The 18,226-nt window shown below is 34.0% G+C and overlaps 1 protein-coding gene across 3 annotated transcripts in view; it reads left to right on the top strand.

Annotated features, from left to right (window-relative positions):
• Window positions 1-2,013: 2,013 nt before the first annotated feature.
• The window catches only part of LOC121313584 (ETS translocation variant 1-like), a 30,027-nt gene continuing 13,814 nt past the window's right edge, over window positions 2,014-18,226 (top strand). The window contains exons 1-5 of one of the 3 annotated variants that reach the window (XM_041246273.1): window positions 2,014-2,136; window positions 2,621-2,752; window positions 3,477-3,564; window positions 4,019-4,066; window positions 9,575-9,628. In XM_041246273.1, the coding sequence (XP_041102207.1) occupies window positions 2,696-2,752; window positions 3,477-3,564; window positions 4,019-4,066; window positions 9,575-9,628 (247 nt within the window). In that variant the 5' untranslated portion in view covers window positions 2,014-2,136; window positions 2,621-2,695. Of the gene's footprint in view, window positions 2,137-2,614; window positions 2,753-3,476; window positions 3,565-4,018; window positions 4,067-4,111; window positions 4,593-9,574; window positions 9,629-18,226 lie in introns of those variants that run through there. The other 2 variants (XM_041246272.1, XM_041246274.1) reach the window with 2 other exon arrangements.

The raw sequence follows: 18,226 nt of genomic DNA, 5'->3' as shown, positions 1-18,226 counted from the left end.
GAGTCGTTGTTCAGCAAAACAAAAAGCAATGAGCACAGCCAGTGTTGCCTCTTTGTGTGAACTTATCAATATGCTGCAGGGCAAATCTAGCCAAACTACAGCATACCCCTTGTGCCTAACAGTGACCCCTGGTCTGCATAATAAAAATACAATATTCAGCTTAACCTTGTTAACTAAAGATTGAATCATTCACTGGAACAGATTCACTTCAGAGAGTCTGAAACCTAATATCAGGGAACTAAGCTGGGGACTGAAATGATATCACAGCCCACATCATATATCAAGGCAGGGGATACCAGCTTTAGGTCACTTCACAATGGCTCATAATTACATATAGAACCTATTCATTTCCCATAAGGGAACTTTCTGCAGGTTTAAAAATAATGTGTTATTTATTATTTGTAAATCAAACAGACATCCAAAAAGGCATTGCATTAATTCCATATTATATTAGAACATATGTTTACGCACTTGGTTATAATCTCCTTTCATATAATATAATAATAATAATAATAATAATAATAATAATAATAATAATAATGTTATCAAAACCTCAGCAAAACATATTTGGTAACGTCACTTTTTTTTTATCTTGTTCTTTGAATGCTACTGAAGCATAGTCGTATGGTATGACTTGGTAACAAATTAAATATTGAGCACACTTGTGCTGTTTTTTACTTCATAACTTTTTTCCTCCAGCTTGTTTTTCTCTTGCACCTCTCCCATGTGACCCTCCCAGGAATTTTTGTGAATGAAATTGGTTGGCTCACGTTCTCACTGCAGGCAGTTTGAGTCTGTAGTCTATGAATACATCAATCACGTAGAACCTCATACAGGCCATTGGCTTAAGTACAAAGTTCCCTGCAAGTCTGACTGGATCTGCTCCAAACCCCGCCACTGTTACTAAGCAACCAACTTTTTTTCTTCTTCTTCAGACAGTCTGCAAACTGTTGCTCAGATTACAACGTGGAAGAAAGTGTTCAACAATTTAAAGAAACTTTACTTTGTACAGTGCATTGTACACTCTGTCATGGCTGTCCTGAAAGCCCCTGGCTGTAGCCCGTCTGTTCCTAACACCAGCTAATATACTGCATTCAACATTCTGGTAACTGAAAATAAAATAGTAACCTAATAAAAGCAACAACAACAACAAAACAAACAATCAAACAAACAAGTCATTAGCTGTCTGAGTATTGTTCAGTAAAAGATTACATGTTCATTTTGCATCCTGAGAATTAAAATAACAAGTTTTTGAGAGAGAGAACTGTATATCCAGAAGTGAATGTAGTTATCATATATATAATATATATATATATATCAATATATATATATATAGAGATATATATATTATATATATATATATATATATATATTAATCCAAGGTTGATATCAGTCTATTGTAGGTCCTGCAAGCAAAATACCACTGCTGAAATAAAATCTATAAAATAAAACCCTGCAATGAATGCTATAAAACTGAAACAAGCTCTTTCAACCAGCCCGTCAGGAGCCATTTTCCCTATAGATGATAGCAATGTTAACAAAATGTAAACAAAACAAAATTAAAATTTACCAGATAACAGAAAAGTTTGAAAGTATGTTTTTCATAACACTCTCGTATCTATATTGTCTTAGTACTCTGATGAAAATATATTTTTCTTAAAACAAAACCAAAAAAAATGTTAAGCATTTTTTTTTCAACCTCTTAACTTCCTATGTTGGCGGCTAGGGGCTGTGTGTCCTTTTAACTAACACAGCAGCATCTGTACACAGACAGGCGTTTGTTTTTTTCACAGACAGTACTCCCGTCAGTGTATACATAAAGGTCATAATTACAGACCGCTTTGTGTGACAATGTATTTTGAAAGCGCTGTTTCAATCGCACGGAAAAGCCGAGGTTGATTGACAGACAGAAATCTGATGCGGTGAAGGAGACAGACAACCAATGGGAGGGACAGATCCATCAGTTTGGTTTGGAGGCCCCTGGAGGAGAAGCAAAGGAAAAAAAAAAAAAAAAAAAAAAAAACACTTGAACTGAGCTCAATGCTTTGAGCTCTGAGGTGAGCTACTGCAACTAATTCACGTTTCTAATCAAATCCACAAGGAATCGTATGGGAGATTGCTGTGCATATTACTTAGGTGAGTCCCCCCTTCAAACTTATATTGGTCATTTTAAACAATCCACTTTACGCTGGAAAATACATTTTAAAATATGCTTGTAGTTCCGTTATGTGAGAGCAGAAACATGTTGATCGCCATCATTGCTAGTTTAGCAAAAGCCGATCGCAGCTGCAAAGTAAACGAGGACTGGACTTCTCGGTGTTTTAAAGGCGTTAGCTGGCAGAATAGCTTTTTGGTATATGCATTTCTGCAATTTGTGTGTGCTTTATTTATTTATTTATTTATTTATTTTTTTTTATTTATTTATTTTTTCTTTTCAAAACCCTGTTGCATGCTTTGCATGTCAGGTTAGGGCGGAAGTCTTGCATATTTTTATGAATGGAACTGCTCAAGGCTAATTAAGTTCAGACTCTTCCATTTATTATTATTATTATTATTATTATTATTATTATTATTATTATTATTATTATTATAAAACCATATTGTTTCTTTTAAGTTTTAGGTTGATCCGAATCAACATCCAGAGGAAAGCTTTATCTAAATGCCCACAAAATAATTAAGTAAACCGAGACTGTATATGGACTGCAGAATGGATGGATTTTACGACCAGCAAGTGCCTTACATGCTTACAAATGTGAGTGACCAAGTAAAGAAAGTTGGACTTATAACTTCCACTCAGACAGATAAGAAATCACCTGATGTTCACAGTCTCTGAAGCAGTTACAAACCAATTAACTCTTTCACTTCTGAAAGAATACCGGGAACTTTTACGTTTAAAGAATATGTTGAATAACAATGAAAATAAGTCAAAATCCTTGTATTTTTACTAATTACATTTATAGATACATACATACATAAAACCATACTTTTTTTATTTAGGGACCTTTCTTTTTTGGCATGTAAGGTTTTTAGTATGCTAAATCCACCACAGTGAGCCACATTAGTGATTCATTTGGATTTGTAAATCCGTGCTTGTGTAAATATGTGTTCATTTCCAACCAGGTGAATACAATCTGCAAACCTCCGCAGATTACAGTGCTGTGTAGAATACACTCTACAAAGGGTTGTGTTTATTTGCAACATGTATTAGAGACACTGTAATCAAGAACACTATGTTTATAAAATGAAAAAAATAAACAAACAAGAAAACACCAAGAATACAATCAGTCCAGAGTGATACAGTATTTTAATGTATTCAATGTGTTAGCAGTCATAGTTTAAAAAAAACAAAAAAAACACACATGATTTTGGGGTATGTATACTTAACAACTGTCTTGTCTTCTCATCACAAATGTACTAAAAGTAGTTCATGAGGAATTTCTTTCAATCAATTGATTTTTTTGTCCTCCTTTTTTTAGAATCCACAAGGGAGGAAATGCAATGAGAGACAACTAAATGAGAGGAAAAGAAAATTCTTAAGCACAGACCTTGCTCATGATACAGAAGGTAAGTTAAATTAAAAACTTAATTTCACAGCATCTTAACATTTTGAAAAGTTCAATTTGTTGTTGTTGTTGGGATACTTTATACCATATTTTTAACTTATAAAATAACTGTGAAATCATAGGTATTGTTACACTGTGTCAAGTTTCTTGTTCTGTATGTTGTAGACAGACATCTTTTATTTTTTGTGAAACAGATGCATGATATTTATAAGACTTATACACGTTTGCAGTTATCTATGTGTTCTTTGTCTGAATTAGATTAAAATGTATTTTGTTTATTATTATTTATTTATTTATTTATTTATTTATTTTAAAGTGTAAATATAATTTCCCTTTTGAGGATGCTACCAAACTAGATTAAGACCGAAATGTCAAAAGTTTAAACAACATTTTCTCTCTCTCTCTCTCTCTCTCTCTCTCTCTCTCTCTCTCTCTCTCTCTCTCTCTCATTTTAGAACTTTTTCAGGATCTAAGCCAATTGCAAGAAACCTGGCTTGCAGAAGGTAGGGCAGATCTTTCCATATATAACTTTGATTACAGAAAGAAAGAGAACGAGTTAGAAAAGAACAAACGCAGGAACAATTGCAAAAAAAAAAAAAAAAAAAGCCTGAAGTTGCCTTCTTGATGTGCAGCCCAATTAATCGAGCTCTAAAAGCGCCACCTCATGTGTCGTGCATACATTAGAGCCTCTGATGAGTCTGTCTTTGGGGACTCTGAAGCGGCTCTACCCAGTGTCATCACAAATTACCAGGAGAAATTGCTTGCAGCTCACAATCACATCTGCTTTTGGCAAGAACTCTTGTACTCCATGTCTGTTTGTCCTAAGCCTGCTTTTCGCAGCATTTAAGCAAATCGAGAGCCCGTGCCATTACTGCAGTTTCAACTGGCAAATTTCAGAAGCTGTGCAGAAAAGGCCTGGTGCTGCATTTATCTCTGATGGCAAAAGTTAGTCTTTGTGGGCTTATCGGGACGTGATGCTTCAGGATTTAAATGTCTTCTTCCCTGCTTGTTTGCAACACAGAAGTTTAGGTTGGTACTAGCCTTATTCAGTTTGTGTTGCCTCATTGTTATCTATACGTTTTTAATATTTTATAAGATATGGATGGGGAATGTGATAATAACGTACTTTTGTTAAAGTCTTCAAAGTACTGTTGCATGGTTGCATGTTCTGGGTTTTTTTTTTTTTTATTATTATTTCGCTCAAGATTTTTGAATATTCCAAAATTTGCTTTTCATTCAGTACTTTTTTTCTTGTTTGTATTATAATTTTTTTTTCTTTATAGAGGATCTATAAACATATTTACTGACGTGCTTATTTGCCAATCAGTAATACAGTCATAAATACACATGGGAAATGCATCTACATGCTTATAGTGTATTACTGCATGTAGATATAAAAAAAATAAAAAAAACACCTTATGCATGCAGGTGGTGGGATAACTGTTAGTATATAAAATACAGTTTTTCAATGTTTTGAAAGGAACTTTTTATTTTACTAAAGGATGTGCTTAGATTTAATTGACATATTGGAGAAGTAATACATTTCATACGTTAAATGCATTTATTTACTGTTTTAATATTGTCTTCCAGATTATAAGGGGTTATAATGGAATACATTAGGTTGATGAGATTTTTTTTCTTAATTTGGACACATTTTTATGAAACTTGGTACTTTATTCTTCAAAATATGCAATTTCAGAACATCCCTTGCAAGGTGACAGTATTTTTTTAAATTAGGGATAGTAATGTAATATGGTCTGAACCAAAATATATAATGATTTCCAGGTATTATAATTTTTTTTTTTTTTTTTTTTTTCAAAACTGCAAGGTGATGTTGGGTTGCAGATTATTGAAATAACTTTTAGATCTGAAAATTCATATTTCACAATCATCATTTTATTTTTTTTCAAAATTAATTGTATTTAGTTGCTGTTTGGTATGTACAACTTTGGCAGGCTATTTAAGGATCCTTCAAACAAGTTAGGATTTTTCCATATGTATCATAATTGTTATAACTTAACTTTTTAAAAACAATTTCCCTTTTTCATGTAAGTGCTTCATGCCAAAATGTAAAAATACATTGCTTTTAGTAATACATTTCTTGTGGCTATGTGTGTTCAGTATTGAGGAGGAGTCTGTTTTGTAGGCAATATAAACAATACATAGAAAAAAATGTCCAAAAATATGTAAGCTTTGGTAAACCACAATTAACCAGACAATACCTGTTAAGATTTCATCGTAGGTGATTCTGCCTGTTTTTTATAAATTGATAATTATATTGGTCCCCAGCCCTAAAGGCTATAAAATGTGCATGCATTTGCAATATAAATAATGTTTGTCTGTCTGTCTTTCTTTTTGTATTGTAGAAATCTTTTTTTTTTTTTTTTAAACCTGGTGAAGAAATGTATTTTGCGGTTACCCGCCCGCTCATACTCTAGAAATTGTATAGGTGAAATATATATTTTTGTTTAATTTTGGCCTAATTTGTAATTACTTCGTGCTGCGGTAAAATATTGAATTAAGGTTTACATTTTCATGTGTGTATATATACATTTGCTTTTTGGTTAGGTTTTGTGTAGTTAGCAAAATAAAACAATTATTAATTAAAGATTAAACTTGAGGTAAAACATTTTTTTTTAACCTCTGTCCCTCATTTAAAATCTTACTAAAGGTTATGAATACTTAATAAACCATTTTCATAATCAAAAGCGTAAATAAATACAAAAATCTATGCCAGTTTGCCAGAATTGAACTCAATATCACACAGTAAGGGCAGATTACGGTAAAATAAAAGGGTTGAAAATATATATGTAACAAAGTTGATGTTTATGGAGTTTCTGTAATTTTGGATAATGTTCAACGTTCATTTTTGTAAACTGTAAAAATCACTCAACACTGTATACTGTGAAAAGCATTACCATTTAATGTATTTTGGATTTTAAAAAAAGCAGAATTTAAATTTGTGTAAATTTAAAATAAGGAAAATTTTAATCTTTTCAACGCTTTGTTAGAAAAGTTGTTGCTCGGGCCTTTTGACTTGAATATGTTTTTGTTTTTGCTGGCAAAGTAAAATGTATTAGTGTTGTATGGAAAGTTTGAACACTGTTATGGTAGGATAGTAGATTGTGAATACTCAGATGTTTGAAAAATGTCTTACTGCTTCAGCTTTTATTTAAAAAAAGAACATTTATAACATTGACTATGAACCAGCTCAATCTATTTGGTGAATGAGATTAAATAAAAAAACGGTGTAACCTACTTTTTAAAATAAATTTATATTTTCTAAAATGGTATACGTATAACTCATGAGCTATTTTGATCCTCTTAAGCTTTAAAATATGTACCGTAAGACTATAAGGAATACAGTAAGTAGTTTTAATATTTTAGACTCGAGTTAAAAAAAAAAAAAAAAGTCTGTCCAGTGATGGACAAAGCTATTGCTGTAAAGATTTCTTGATAACTCTTATTCCAGGGTAAAATTTCAGAACGTTAAACCACCGATTGAAATAATGACTTCCTGTCCATTTACGATAAAAATGAACACCAACCCATATCTGAGATTTTTACTTCGTGGTTGTATAGAAACTATAACAAGAAAAGCCTATATTGGATAGAATGATCTTTAAAGGCATCATGAATAAGGAATTCCTGGTTACTCAATGAGAGTCGCCTCAAAGTTTTTTTTTTTTTTTTTTTTTTTTTTATGTGAAATTATTTGGTTAGACAGGTTAAAAGTGAGGTGTACTTTTGGATTCAAGCTTCAGGGTAAAATATTTTACGAAAACATCCTCCATGTTTATATATTTGTTCACTGCCTGTAGCAACACTCTTTTGTACTCGGAACAAAAGGTCAGGAAAGGTACATTTAAACATAATAGAATTTGCATGACTTTTTTCAGGTATGATGTGCTTCAGCCTAAAGACTGGAATGCTTTCAGTTAAAGATTGCTTCTATAGAAAGTTGCAGATTGCTTTGCCCATTCTTACTCAAGGAGTGACGTTACAGGCCTGTTAAACCCACATGTTTGGCCTTAGCCATTTTTTATTTTATTTTTTTATGAATGGAGGCAGCGCTCCAGTTCTCCTGCTGTCTTCAGGAATTGTTTGGTCAATCAGCTGTCTCATTCACTGGCAGAAAGAATGACTCATATATCTTCTGGCTTGCTTGGCTCCAGGTTTATTGGACGAAGCAGGTTTTAATTAAAACATTAACCTGTTATGTAGTTCTAATTAACTTTTTAGAAGAAAAATAGGTCATACAGAAAACTAAACATATGGGATGCATGTAATTAATACAGCATACACTTATTTTAACAGTAGTTGCGTTTTTTGCAGTACTGTTGATAATTTCATACTTGGCAGTCATAGTGGTACATTAAGAGTACCAGATAGCCACGTTTATCCTGTCCTTTGTTAGTTTGTGTTTGAAATTCAAGCAATATTTACAGCCGCCTTCACTTGCATCAGCTGTAGTAACGCTGTTGCAAGTACAGTATATCTAGGATCCAGTCCTTCCCTAGAAAAAAAATATATATATAATGTCCTCATCAGGTATATAAATCTGTAGGTGGTTTACCCTCCCCCCAACACCCCACCCCACCCCAGAACTCGGGAATGTGATTTCTTTCAGCGACGCACACTCCCTACCTTACCCAGCTACACATACTGTGAGGTAAATGTCATTGGAAAGGTTGACCTTTCTTACAGGGGTTGTTATCTTCATTTGTTGAAATGGCTTGCGTTTCCATTGAGACAGAGTACTTGATAGTGTAATAGTGTTTCAAAACTGTGTGACAGTTACATTTTTGATCAGCCTAATTCTATTTGATGTTGTACTCGAATTGTTACTCCTGCAAAGTGTAGAACTATCACCAGTTTTTTTTTTTTTTAGGTTGCATTTCTAACCTTGGTTACCGTGTTTTGTTTGGTCAGAACTGGTGTAAAAGTAAACATGGGCATAACTCGGCTTGCCTTTCAAAAATAAACACAAAATGCTTAAAAAAAAAAAAAGAATAACGTAAACAAAATAACTGAAAATGGGGAATAGAGAGAGTGTATTTTTACCTCTTGCTTTAAATGTCGGTGTGTTAATGACATAGGGCAATTGAAACTCCCAGGACTACTGCTAGGGTGATGATATGAATTCGGCCTTGTGGGTGTGGCAGCCGTTTATGTGCCTACAGTATATTGTTAAAAGCAACAACAACCAAAACAATCTTTAGGAGTATAGATCTAGAGGGATTTTTTTAGTGAAGACAAAAAAATTCACTTTAGTTCCACTGCCCATAAAACCTCATGGTTTTTTTGTATTTTTCCTGTTATATAACTTCTTGATCCTGGGTAGATGGATCTAATATAGCAACAACAACAAAAAAGGCTTTTTCAGATAATTTAAGCAGAGACTTAAATGAACCCTTTCACTGCATGAATTGGTATGTGACAAGTGAAGATTTCTTTCTAAAGATGTCTACGTTACTGCTTTGAGTTCCATTTATTGGACTGGTAAAGCTTAAACACAGGCAAAGGGAAACGTGGTACATGACGATTATAAGGATAATCTTTTTATATTCATGATACATGATCTAAAGGACAACCTTAGGACATCATATTAAAAAAAAAAAAAAAAAAAGGCCAAACAAAGATGCTTCTCCGTGCTCACTGGAAATAATGTAATTTGAATTAGTCTATTTCATCATTTCTTTTTGTTGAAAGACCTTCTCCTTGTCTAGAGCTGAGGAAGAGGAATGCATTTTAAATGAGACGAGCAGGCCTGTAGTATCAGTGCTTTTAATAAAGGGATGAATGTCTTTTTAAGCAGTTTTTCATTTAATTAGGCTTCAAAAAGTGAAGTGCATCACTAGAGTGTAGGTGAAGGTGATCTCTGTTACTGATTTGTCAGTGGGTTGGCAATATTTTTTGCAGTATTTTTACTAAACTGTATGTGATTGATGGTGTTCTTTGAGTGTGCTCTGTGTGATTTATAAAGACCTTGTCACTCAAATTTTTTACAGCTCAAGTTCCTGACAATGATGAGCAGTTTGTGCCAGACTTCCAAGCTGAAAACCGTAAGTGTGACTCATTTGTTGTTTTGTGCTTGTTGTGTTTCTAATTCAGGTCGGTTATTTTTACCTGTTTACCTAAACCCATGTATTGCAGTGATATATAAAGGTGGCATTCCTATGAATTGGGGTGTTTTGGCAGTTTTGGGAGTACTGGTTGAATTAAGGTGTTGAAGACTGCACACTGGCTTTTGTAATTCATATGACGTTGATTCTCACCAGCAAGAAATTGGCATATTTCTGACAGTCATCAATCAACTTTTGGTACTTACTGTTAGCAGTTTGCAACAATAGAGCAATTATCCTTTTATAGTTCAGGTTGTAAATTTAAAAAAAGGATTACATTTAAGTGCTTTAGTTTTGTTTTTGTGGTTAGAATTGGTTCACTGCTTCCAAATATTTTGTCAAGTGCCCTAGTGTTTCCTGACGTGTTAAGGATACTTGGGTTAAAGCTGGTTAGTGTCCTTGTTGTTGCTTTCAAAATTGGATATTGTAAATGGATCAGTCAAAACAGACAGACCTGCAGTGGAACACACTCACACTTCATATACATTATATCATAGTTACATACAGTTCTGTGTAGACTTGCCTTGGGTGTCTTATTTCTGTTTGTATTGGTTGTAATGATTTTGTGTGTGTGTGTGTCTAGGAGACCCCTGGATACAAGACCCAGCTGGCCTCAGTGGTCTTCTTTCCTAGTAAATATACATATCTTTTCTTAACATTTCTGTATGTTATGCACAGTTGTGAGGGAGAGAGATTGAGCGCTGCTTGGCAAGGAGCAGTTGCAGCAATTCTGCTAACATTTAAGATCACACTGTTTGCTAATGTAGAGGAGGCTGTAGCTGACAGTTGTTGGGCACTGGTCCAGTTCAGCTGTGTTTGTGAAATTGTTTTTTTTTTAGAAAGAGACAGAATACATATTTAAATACTGTTTTGATAGCTGTATCCTAACAGTCATCTAGAAACGCTGAATGCATACATTCATAAAAAAAACAGCTTTTAAAAAACAGTATTTAAATTACCCAGGGAAAGACATTAAACTAGATATTGGTAACAAACTGGAATTGAAAAAATAATGAGACTCCAAGCATACAGTGCTAGGTTTAACAGAATGTTTTGTGATTGTTGGAAGTGTTAATAAGGTTTATAGTGAGCAATGAATAAGCAACTTGCAATGTTTTGTTTATGTACATATATACATTTTTTTTTCCAAAAACGAAAAATCATTGTAGTCCAATGAGGAATCGTCGTACAAGACTTTCCAATGGCACAGTTGGGTGTGATAAAAATGTTACATGTACTTTGGCTGTAATAATTTCTGTTACATTCAAGTTGGATTGAAAAGACTGGAATATTATTAATTCAATCAAATATGTTTTTTTTTTTCTTTTAATGTACTGGTATATAAATGATTCGCTTTTAAGGGATGCCGTAGGGAGCTTCACATAGCAAATGTACTTCATGTCTATTTAAGTACACTGCTTTGAAACAAAGCACTTTTATTTTGAACTTCACATTTATTATAATTCTATGATTGGTTTGTAATAGATTTACAGCTGTCTCTGTGTATATCCCATTTTGATGAAATGTAATTTGGTAGTGTCCAAAACAAAACAAAAATAGAGGGAAAGGCATTTTTAGTATGGTATAGAATTCAGTCAGTACTCTGAACAAATCCCTAATCCAAATAGGGTGTATTCCCCAGTGGTTCAGCTTACTGTATTTTATTTATTTGAAACCAACATACTTATGTTAAATAACAAGTGGAATCTATCTGCCATTCGGTTTCATTGGGATTACAAACCTGTTGTCCTGTTATTAACATGACAAAGGGTCCCATCAGCTAGGGACAGCAGCCCTTTTGCCGAGCTGAGTAAGACCCCATTCGTACTTTTGCCTTTTCTGTGAACGCTCCAAAAAAGAAAAGTCAGCTCAGGGCCAGCCCAGATTTAGGATGCCATTTTGCCGTGGCCCATACATATGTTTGAACGCAAAGCAGACTAGGGCCGGCCTTTTCGTATCACATGACCAGTGTGGTTGCATAGCTCAGTAGACACTGCCATACTCTCACATACTCAAATAAATAGAAAGCTGAATGCTCTGCTAGCTAAGATGGCAGTGGATCACTGTTGAATAGTAATTATTTTTACACCCTACAACTTTAATTATAAAAATAGTAAATACAATTTAAAAAATCTAGCGGGTTAACGTTCAGGTTATTTCTTTCACATTATAGATGAACTTGTCACAAAGACTTTTTCTTCCTGCTATTCGGTAAATATAAAAACTGCAGGAATGTGGATCTCAGTAATGATCAAAAACACTGTCGACTTGGTATATTCAGCTACCATTGTTTGTTTATTTTGCATGCAACAGTATACATAGCTACAGAAGTGTGTGTCTTTAATTTAAAATGCCGACCATTTCTTTAGCTGCTTGCTTTTACACACACACACAGAAATGTTAAGGTTGTTGATGCACCATGTGAGAAAGAGACCCTCACTGTAATATTTCGATGTCTGTTATTGTGTTTATTATTGTGGTAATGGTTAGGGACTAGAGAATAATAATGACAACAAGTAATCAATAGAATTGTTTAACAATTGTGGTTGTAAACAAAGACGGTATTCATACAGGTTAAACAAGTACATATAAATGAGAGGAAACGTGTAATGTATTCAAGGCCGTTTCTTTCCTTAGGAGGGAGCAGCAGTACTGTTATTAGGTGATCTGTTGTGAACTTGTCTTGTAAATGTCAGTCATTGTATGTACAACCTGATAGTCATTTGCAAACTGAGTGAAGTGTCCGTTAAGAAAATAAATATTTATACCTGTGAACACAAGCAAGTTGCTGTTTCCCACGTTCTAAATACCTTGAGAGAACAATGTTATTGTGGGTGCGGGTAAGCTAGGACCGTCACCCCGTTACACACCATAACATTAAATCACAATAGTCATCATATGTGAACGTGCAAAGGCGCCTTAAACCGCAAACTTAAATCTGCAGACTTAAATCTGAGGTGGCCCTGGGCCAGCACAGCAGAATGAACAGGGTTTAGCTGATTCGATTTGAAGTCAGACTTGGAGTGGGGTAGCACATGCCTTTAGTAAAATCAGCAGCCTTAAAAAATGAAAGCTTAAAATACTCTTTGTACTAAAAATAGAGGATGCATTAATAACTGTATACAAATCTTGTCTTGGTTTTGCATGCTCTTGGAAGACTGTTACTATAGCTTATATAATGTGCTGCTTGTCCCTCCACATACAATTTTACAATATTTCACAATACTGAATTTGTAAATAGGTACCATATGTACTGCATATTTACAGTATTGAAATCTTAACTAAATTGTGACATATCTGTGACAGAAGATCTATTTTGGAAACTCATTTAAAATGGGTCATGTGATTTATCCACATAAGGGACCTTTCAATATCGAACTTGCTCTGCCTGTGGAATCACTTTAACTGAAAAAATGTTGAGGCAGTAAATGCACATTTTAATTGATGGCAACCCACTTAAACAATGCTGTGATAAAGCATGAAACTGGAAACAGTGATTTGCCATGAGGCATCATGTTCTGGAACGTTCACATCTCAAATAATTAGCTCTGTTTGTTAAAGGGATAGAGTTTCCTTTTTATTCCCTGCAATATGTCCGTTTTCATTTTAAGCAGATTAGATAACAGTTGTATTCAACAAGCCCAGGACTATTCTTTTCTTCTTTGTTTATTCCAGTAGCTTTACCTTGAAATTGAAAATTAATTTGACAGATAATCAGTTCATGGCCAACTCAACAGGAGTGGCAAAGCCCTTTGCTACATAATACACCTTGACACTTTTCCATGTTGCAATTTTATTTTCTTGCTTTAATTAATCAAACGCAATTGTTGGGGTGGAGTCATTTAAACTATGTTCGGTTATCTAAAACATGTCCTGTAAAATTTGACCTATTTCATATAGAAAACCATGAAGTGTGGCATAGAAGCAATTTTCCAGTCTTGAAATCATTAAAAAGTTACATTATTTTTAAAAGATCCATCATAAACAGATTCACATTAATCTTGATGTAATTTGAAAACTGAGAGGCATTTTTAAACCTGACATGCTGGCTGGAGAATCTTTACTTACAGTAGAGAGTACAAAATGTGCTATTGATCAGCATTTTTAAACGCAGTGACATTTAGTTAGGTTAGATTCAGCGGTTTTAAATTGTATTGCTGCGTTTAAAGTGTGTTATTGCCAGGTTAGTCAAACAATGCAAAATTTTAAATGTATAGGAAAATGGTATATTTGCTTTGAAAACTGGACATTTATTCTCATAGATTTCTTCCTTTCTCTACCGATCAGAGGTTGCCTCACAGTAGTAGCATGCATAAAGTACCAACACACACATCCATGTTGTATTAAAACAGTAAAAGTATTACTAAAGTATTTGGCAGCAGAGTTCATATTTTCTAAGGCAGCTGTCTTCTGTGGGTGGCAGCTTTGAACCTTGTTCACATTTCTTGTTTGTAATGCTTTCCTTTTCTTGGCTGTATGGCAGGCAGCAGTCTCTCACACTGGATCTCTTCGATAGCCTTTTTGCAGCATCTAACACAGCTGGTCATCATCAATACTTTTCTCCCCTTTTCTGCGTTATTGATGCTGCAGTAAGAAACGTTGTTGAATCAAAAGGTTAGCAGCTAATCAATAAAGGCCTACTCCTCCTCCCTGAGATAAAACTGGCATATTGATCAGAGATAAAATGGCTGCTTGTTTCTCACAAGTGCTGTTATTGAACATTAGAAACCTCAGAACTTTAACCCGTCAATCAGGAAACTCCATTGCAGGGCACTGCCACACAGAAAAGCGAAACAGTGACATTTAAATAAATCGGTAATAAACATTTAAATAAAGGCACTGCTTACATGTTTTTGAGTGTAATAAAACCTTGACTATTGGGAAGTATTTTAAGATGTTACACATAAGGGAAGTGCACACGGCAGTGCTTTATGTGCTCTTGAACTGTGGAGCGACTGCCATACCAGAAAATTGCAGTTGATAATTTTTTCTTTTTTTTTTTTTTTAAGTAAATCTTTAGTCTCAGCAGCAGGCTAACGTTTACTATAATTCATTTAAATCTGTTTAAACTACACTGTATTGTGTGATTTGCAAAATTGTTAATTAAAAGTTATGAGCTACATCCACGTCATTCATTCCTGCTAGCTATTAGTACCAGTAGTTATTATTTGCTATGCCTTTGGGTATTACAAGATCCTTATAAGTAGGGTATGATAATGGGGTGACCATGACAGTGAGTCAGAGGTCAATTTATCTTTGACCTGTGTTTATTAATGACCTGTGAAGATCACATCCTGCCAGTGACCCTTTGAGTTCATGGTTAGAAGTTGGTTCTTTAAAACAATTACCAGTGTTGATGCTTTTCCAACACAAAGGTGTCAGATGTCACTGTTGTCCTAATGATTTCACAGGGCAGACTGGCACAGAGAAGGAAAGCCCAGGGCATCTGCTAACCCAGGGTCATTTCTTCAGATTCTCAGATATGTACTCCACTCTGTTCACACATAGAGAAACAGAACTCTTAACATTACAGTCCCATCAGGGTGGCCACAGAAAACAAATGTGGATAATGGAGCATCATTTCATTTTCTTCAAGAACTGAAAAAAAGCTATTATTGTAGCAAATGGTTTTAAAATAAGACTGGCAGACCGGAAATGCATCCTGGATTTCAATCGTAGAAAATGAATTTTTAAATTGTTTTTATTTTTGAATTTTTTTATATATCCTATCTATCTATCTATCTATCTATCTATCTATCTATCTATCTATCTATCTATCTATCTCTATCTATCTATCTATCTATCTATCTATATATATTTATATATATTATAGATATATATAGATATATATATATATATATATATATATATATATATATATATATATATATATTACTCAATTAAGTGTAATAATATTAATGGACCTGTCAAATTTAAAAAGTGTCAATCTTGTGGCTTTTTAGTATAATGCCCAGTAATAATTTGAGCCAGTAGTTGATGCTTAACTAATAAGGTGTTTACTGGCAATCTATTTGAAATTATGTCTTTCATTGCAATTATTCTTTCGTTATCTTGGCAGCAGGCTGTTTTATTGGCATTTATTTAAAGCTTTTTAGCCTCTAGCCAGCTGGCTCCCTATTTGAAAATGCACTTCTGGTTTAGTATTAATGATTGAAGCTTTGATGTTGGCTAATAGGGCTATTACAGCCGGTGAACCAAACAGCTGGTGATGATGAGACTGGCCAATGTAATCATAATGATGACATAATTTGGATACTGCAGATACAGAACGTTCTACAGAGTTAGGTAATCAGACCACTGATTGATTCTTCGATTAGTAGGTCAGTGTTTGCATCAAATGTCCTTTTTAGGTTCAAAGAGAAACAGCTGTTCACTGGTAGGTTTGCTACATTGGTAAGTCATCCTTTTCAGATTTGTGTAGTGATGGGTCTATCCTGATTTCTAAAAGGGCTTGCCATAAAATTGGTAAATAATTGTATTATTTAACTTATTATTATTTTATTTTACTTAAACATATTTGCAAATACATGCTTTCCTAAAGTTTCTGTTTTGACTAACTGACACAGTAGCTACAGCAAGGGATTTCATTGCATTTATAGAATTTTTACCAGACAGGAACTAGCTTTTCAAATCCTAAACATTAGTAATTTTTAATCTACACCACCATCATATATTTAGTACACAAGCGACATGATTGTAGGCTAAGTGAAAATACTGTAAAACACGTTTGATTGCAAAAAATATATAAGGGTGTGACGTCACAGAGGAAAATCTATGCAACACTTTTTTTTTTTTTTTTTTGAGAGAAACAATATAAGATGTGTCTGTCTAAAAATTTCAAAGTAAATGTATATAAAAGTTAACCAAAATTACACCAGCATTGTAACAATTAGAGTAGCAAAAGAACAGGCGTCCATACAGTATGTAATGTGACTACAGTATCCTATGGTTTTGCACTTTTTACAGTACAATCCTTGCACTATTTCTGTTAAGGTTTTCATTAAGCACTGACTTGACCAGTCTATTGCAGATTGAACCCATTGCTATTTTGAGGCACTGTAAACATGGATTAATGGCTCAGTGAAAGGTCTCTGATGCGATAGTTTATTAGGTACAGTAATGGGTTCAGGGAGTACTTTAACTGGGGTAACTGTACTGGAAGGAGCCTTTGAGGGCCTGTGATGTATCTGAGGTGTCTACTCCAGGTATTAGGGAAGATTAATTTAAAGGGCCACTGATTGTTCTATGTCAGTACATGTACTGGTACTGTACATATTACCGAAACTGCCTGTAAGTGCCAACTGGGGTTTCATAAAACCCAATCATTGCTAAATTGCATTTCAGACTTTTTCCTGCTAAAAACTGATTTGTTTTTACTTCAGCCTTTAACATACAATTAGCATACATAGAAATTCTATTTATATGCTCATTTAGTATAATTCCTTCATATTTCAGTTATAAACTGCTTTTTTTTATTACAACAATTACTAAATAATTTTTCGATATGCAGATGCTGCAGCAACTTTTAAGATAAGGTATAACTGAAGTGTATATATGATATCAGCCTAGCATGCAGTAATAATTGTGATCTTATAGTGCCATATTGGTCCAATCTGTGCTGTCACTAACTTGAATTGTGATTGTTTATAAACCCTTCAAATTAAAAGTAATCAGAATGCTGCTGACAAGATGGGTTGACCTTTAAATTAATGTGAAAAACTGTCAATCAGAACACTTGTCTGTGATGGGTTCTTTTCTCTTCTTATCTCTGAATCTTGCATGTTTTCTGTAGAGTGGAAGTTAAAGGGGAAATATGATGACTGTGTGTGTGTGTGCTTATTTGTTTCAGAAGTCACAAAAAGTGAGCGATTGGTCAACAAACATGTTCCATGGAAATTGCGCTTAAAACTGCCAACTCTCAATAATTCTTATATTTGAATACAAGTGCAGCACTGATTAGCTGTGTGTGGTCATGTGCTATTAGCAGACATGATGTTCCAGCCATAGACAGCACTGAAAACTATATCTACAGCAAGCATCACATGGAAGGGAGACATGTACTTTAAGTGGAAATGTAGCTTTAGTTATTGTAGAGTGTCTGCCATGTTGCTTGTTGCACATGCCTTCATATTGAACAGATTAAAACTTATTTTAAGAAAGAAATAAAAAAAGCAACAATGCAGGCCACAGCAATGTTTACTTGACACCCGGAGCACACTAGAAGTGAACAGGCTGAAACACTTAAACAGTGAAAGCAGCCGTGTTCAGCATAGGTAATTTAATTAGGGTTTCATCAGGAATCATTTAGTACTTAACAGCCTTTTACATACGCTGGGTCCATGTGGGAAGGTAAAGTAAATTGCACAGATTAATGTGGTGCTTTGATTTGTGCTGGTGAGCTCTTCCCTTAGAGAACTTGGTATTTAATGAGAATTCAAAAAGTGTCTATAGAGTATAAAGATAATATACATATTACTTTTAATTAACACAGTAGATGATTTCTTTAAAATATGCAAA

This window comes from Polyodon spathula, chromosome 3 (assembly GCF_017654505.1).
Source record: "Polyodon spathula isolate WHYD16114869_AA chromosome 3, ASM1765450v1, whole genome shotgun sequence".
Lineage (NCBI taxonomy): Eukaryota > Metazoa > Chordata > Actinopteri > Acipenseriformes > Polyodontidae > Polyodon > Polyodon spathula.
This window is presented reverse-complemented; position numbering and strand designations above follow the sequence as displayed.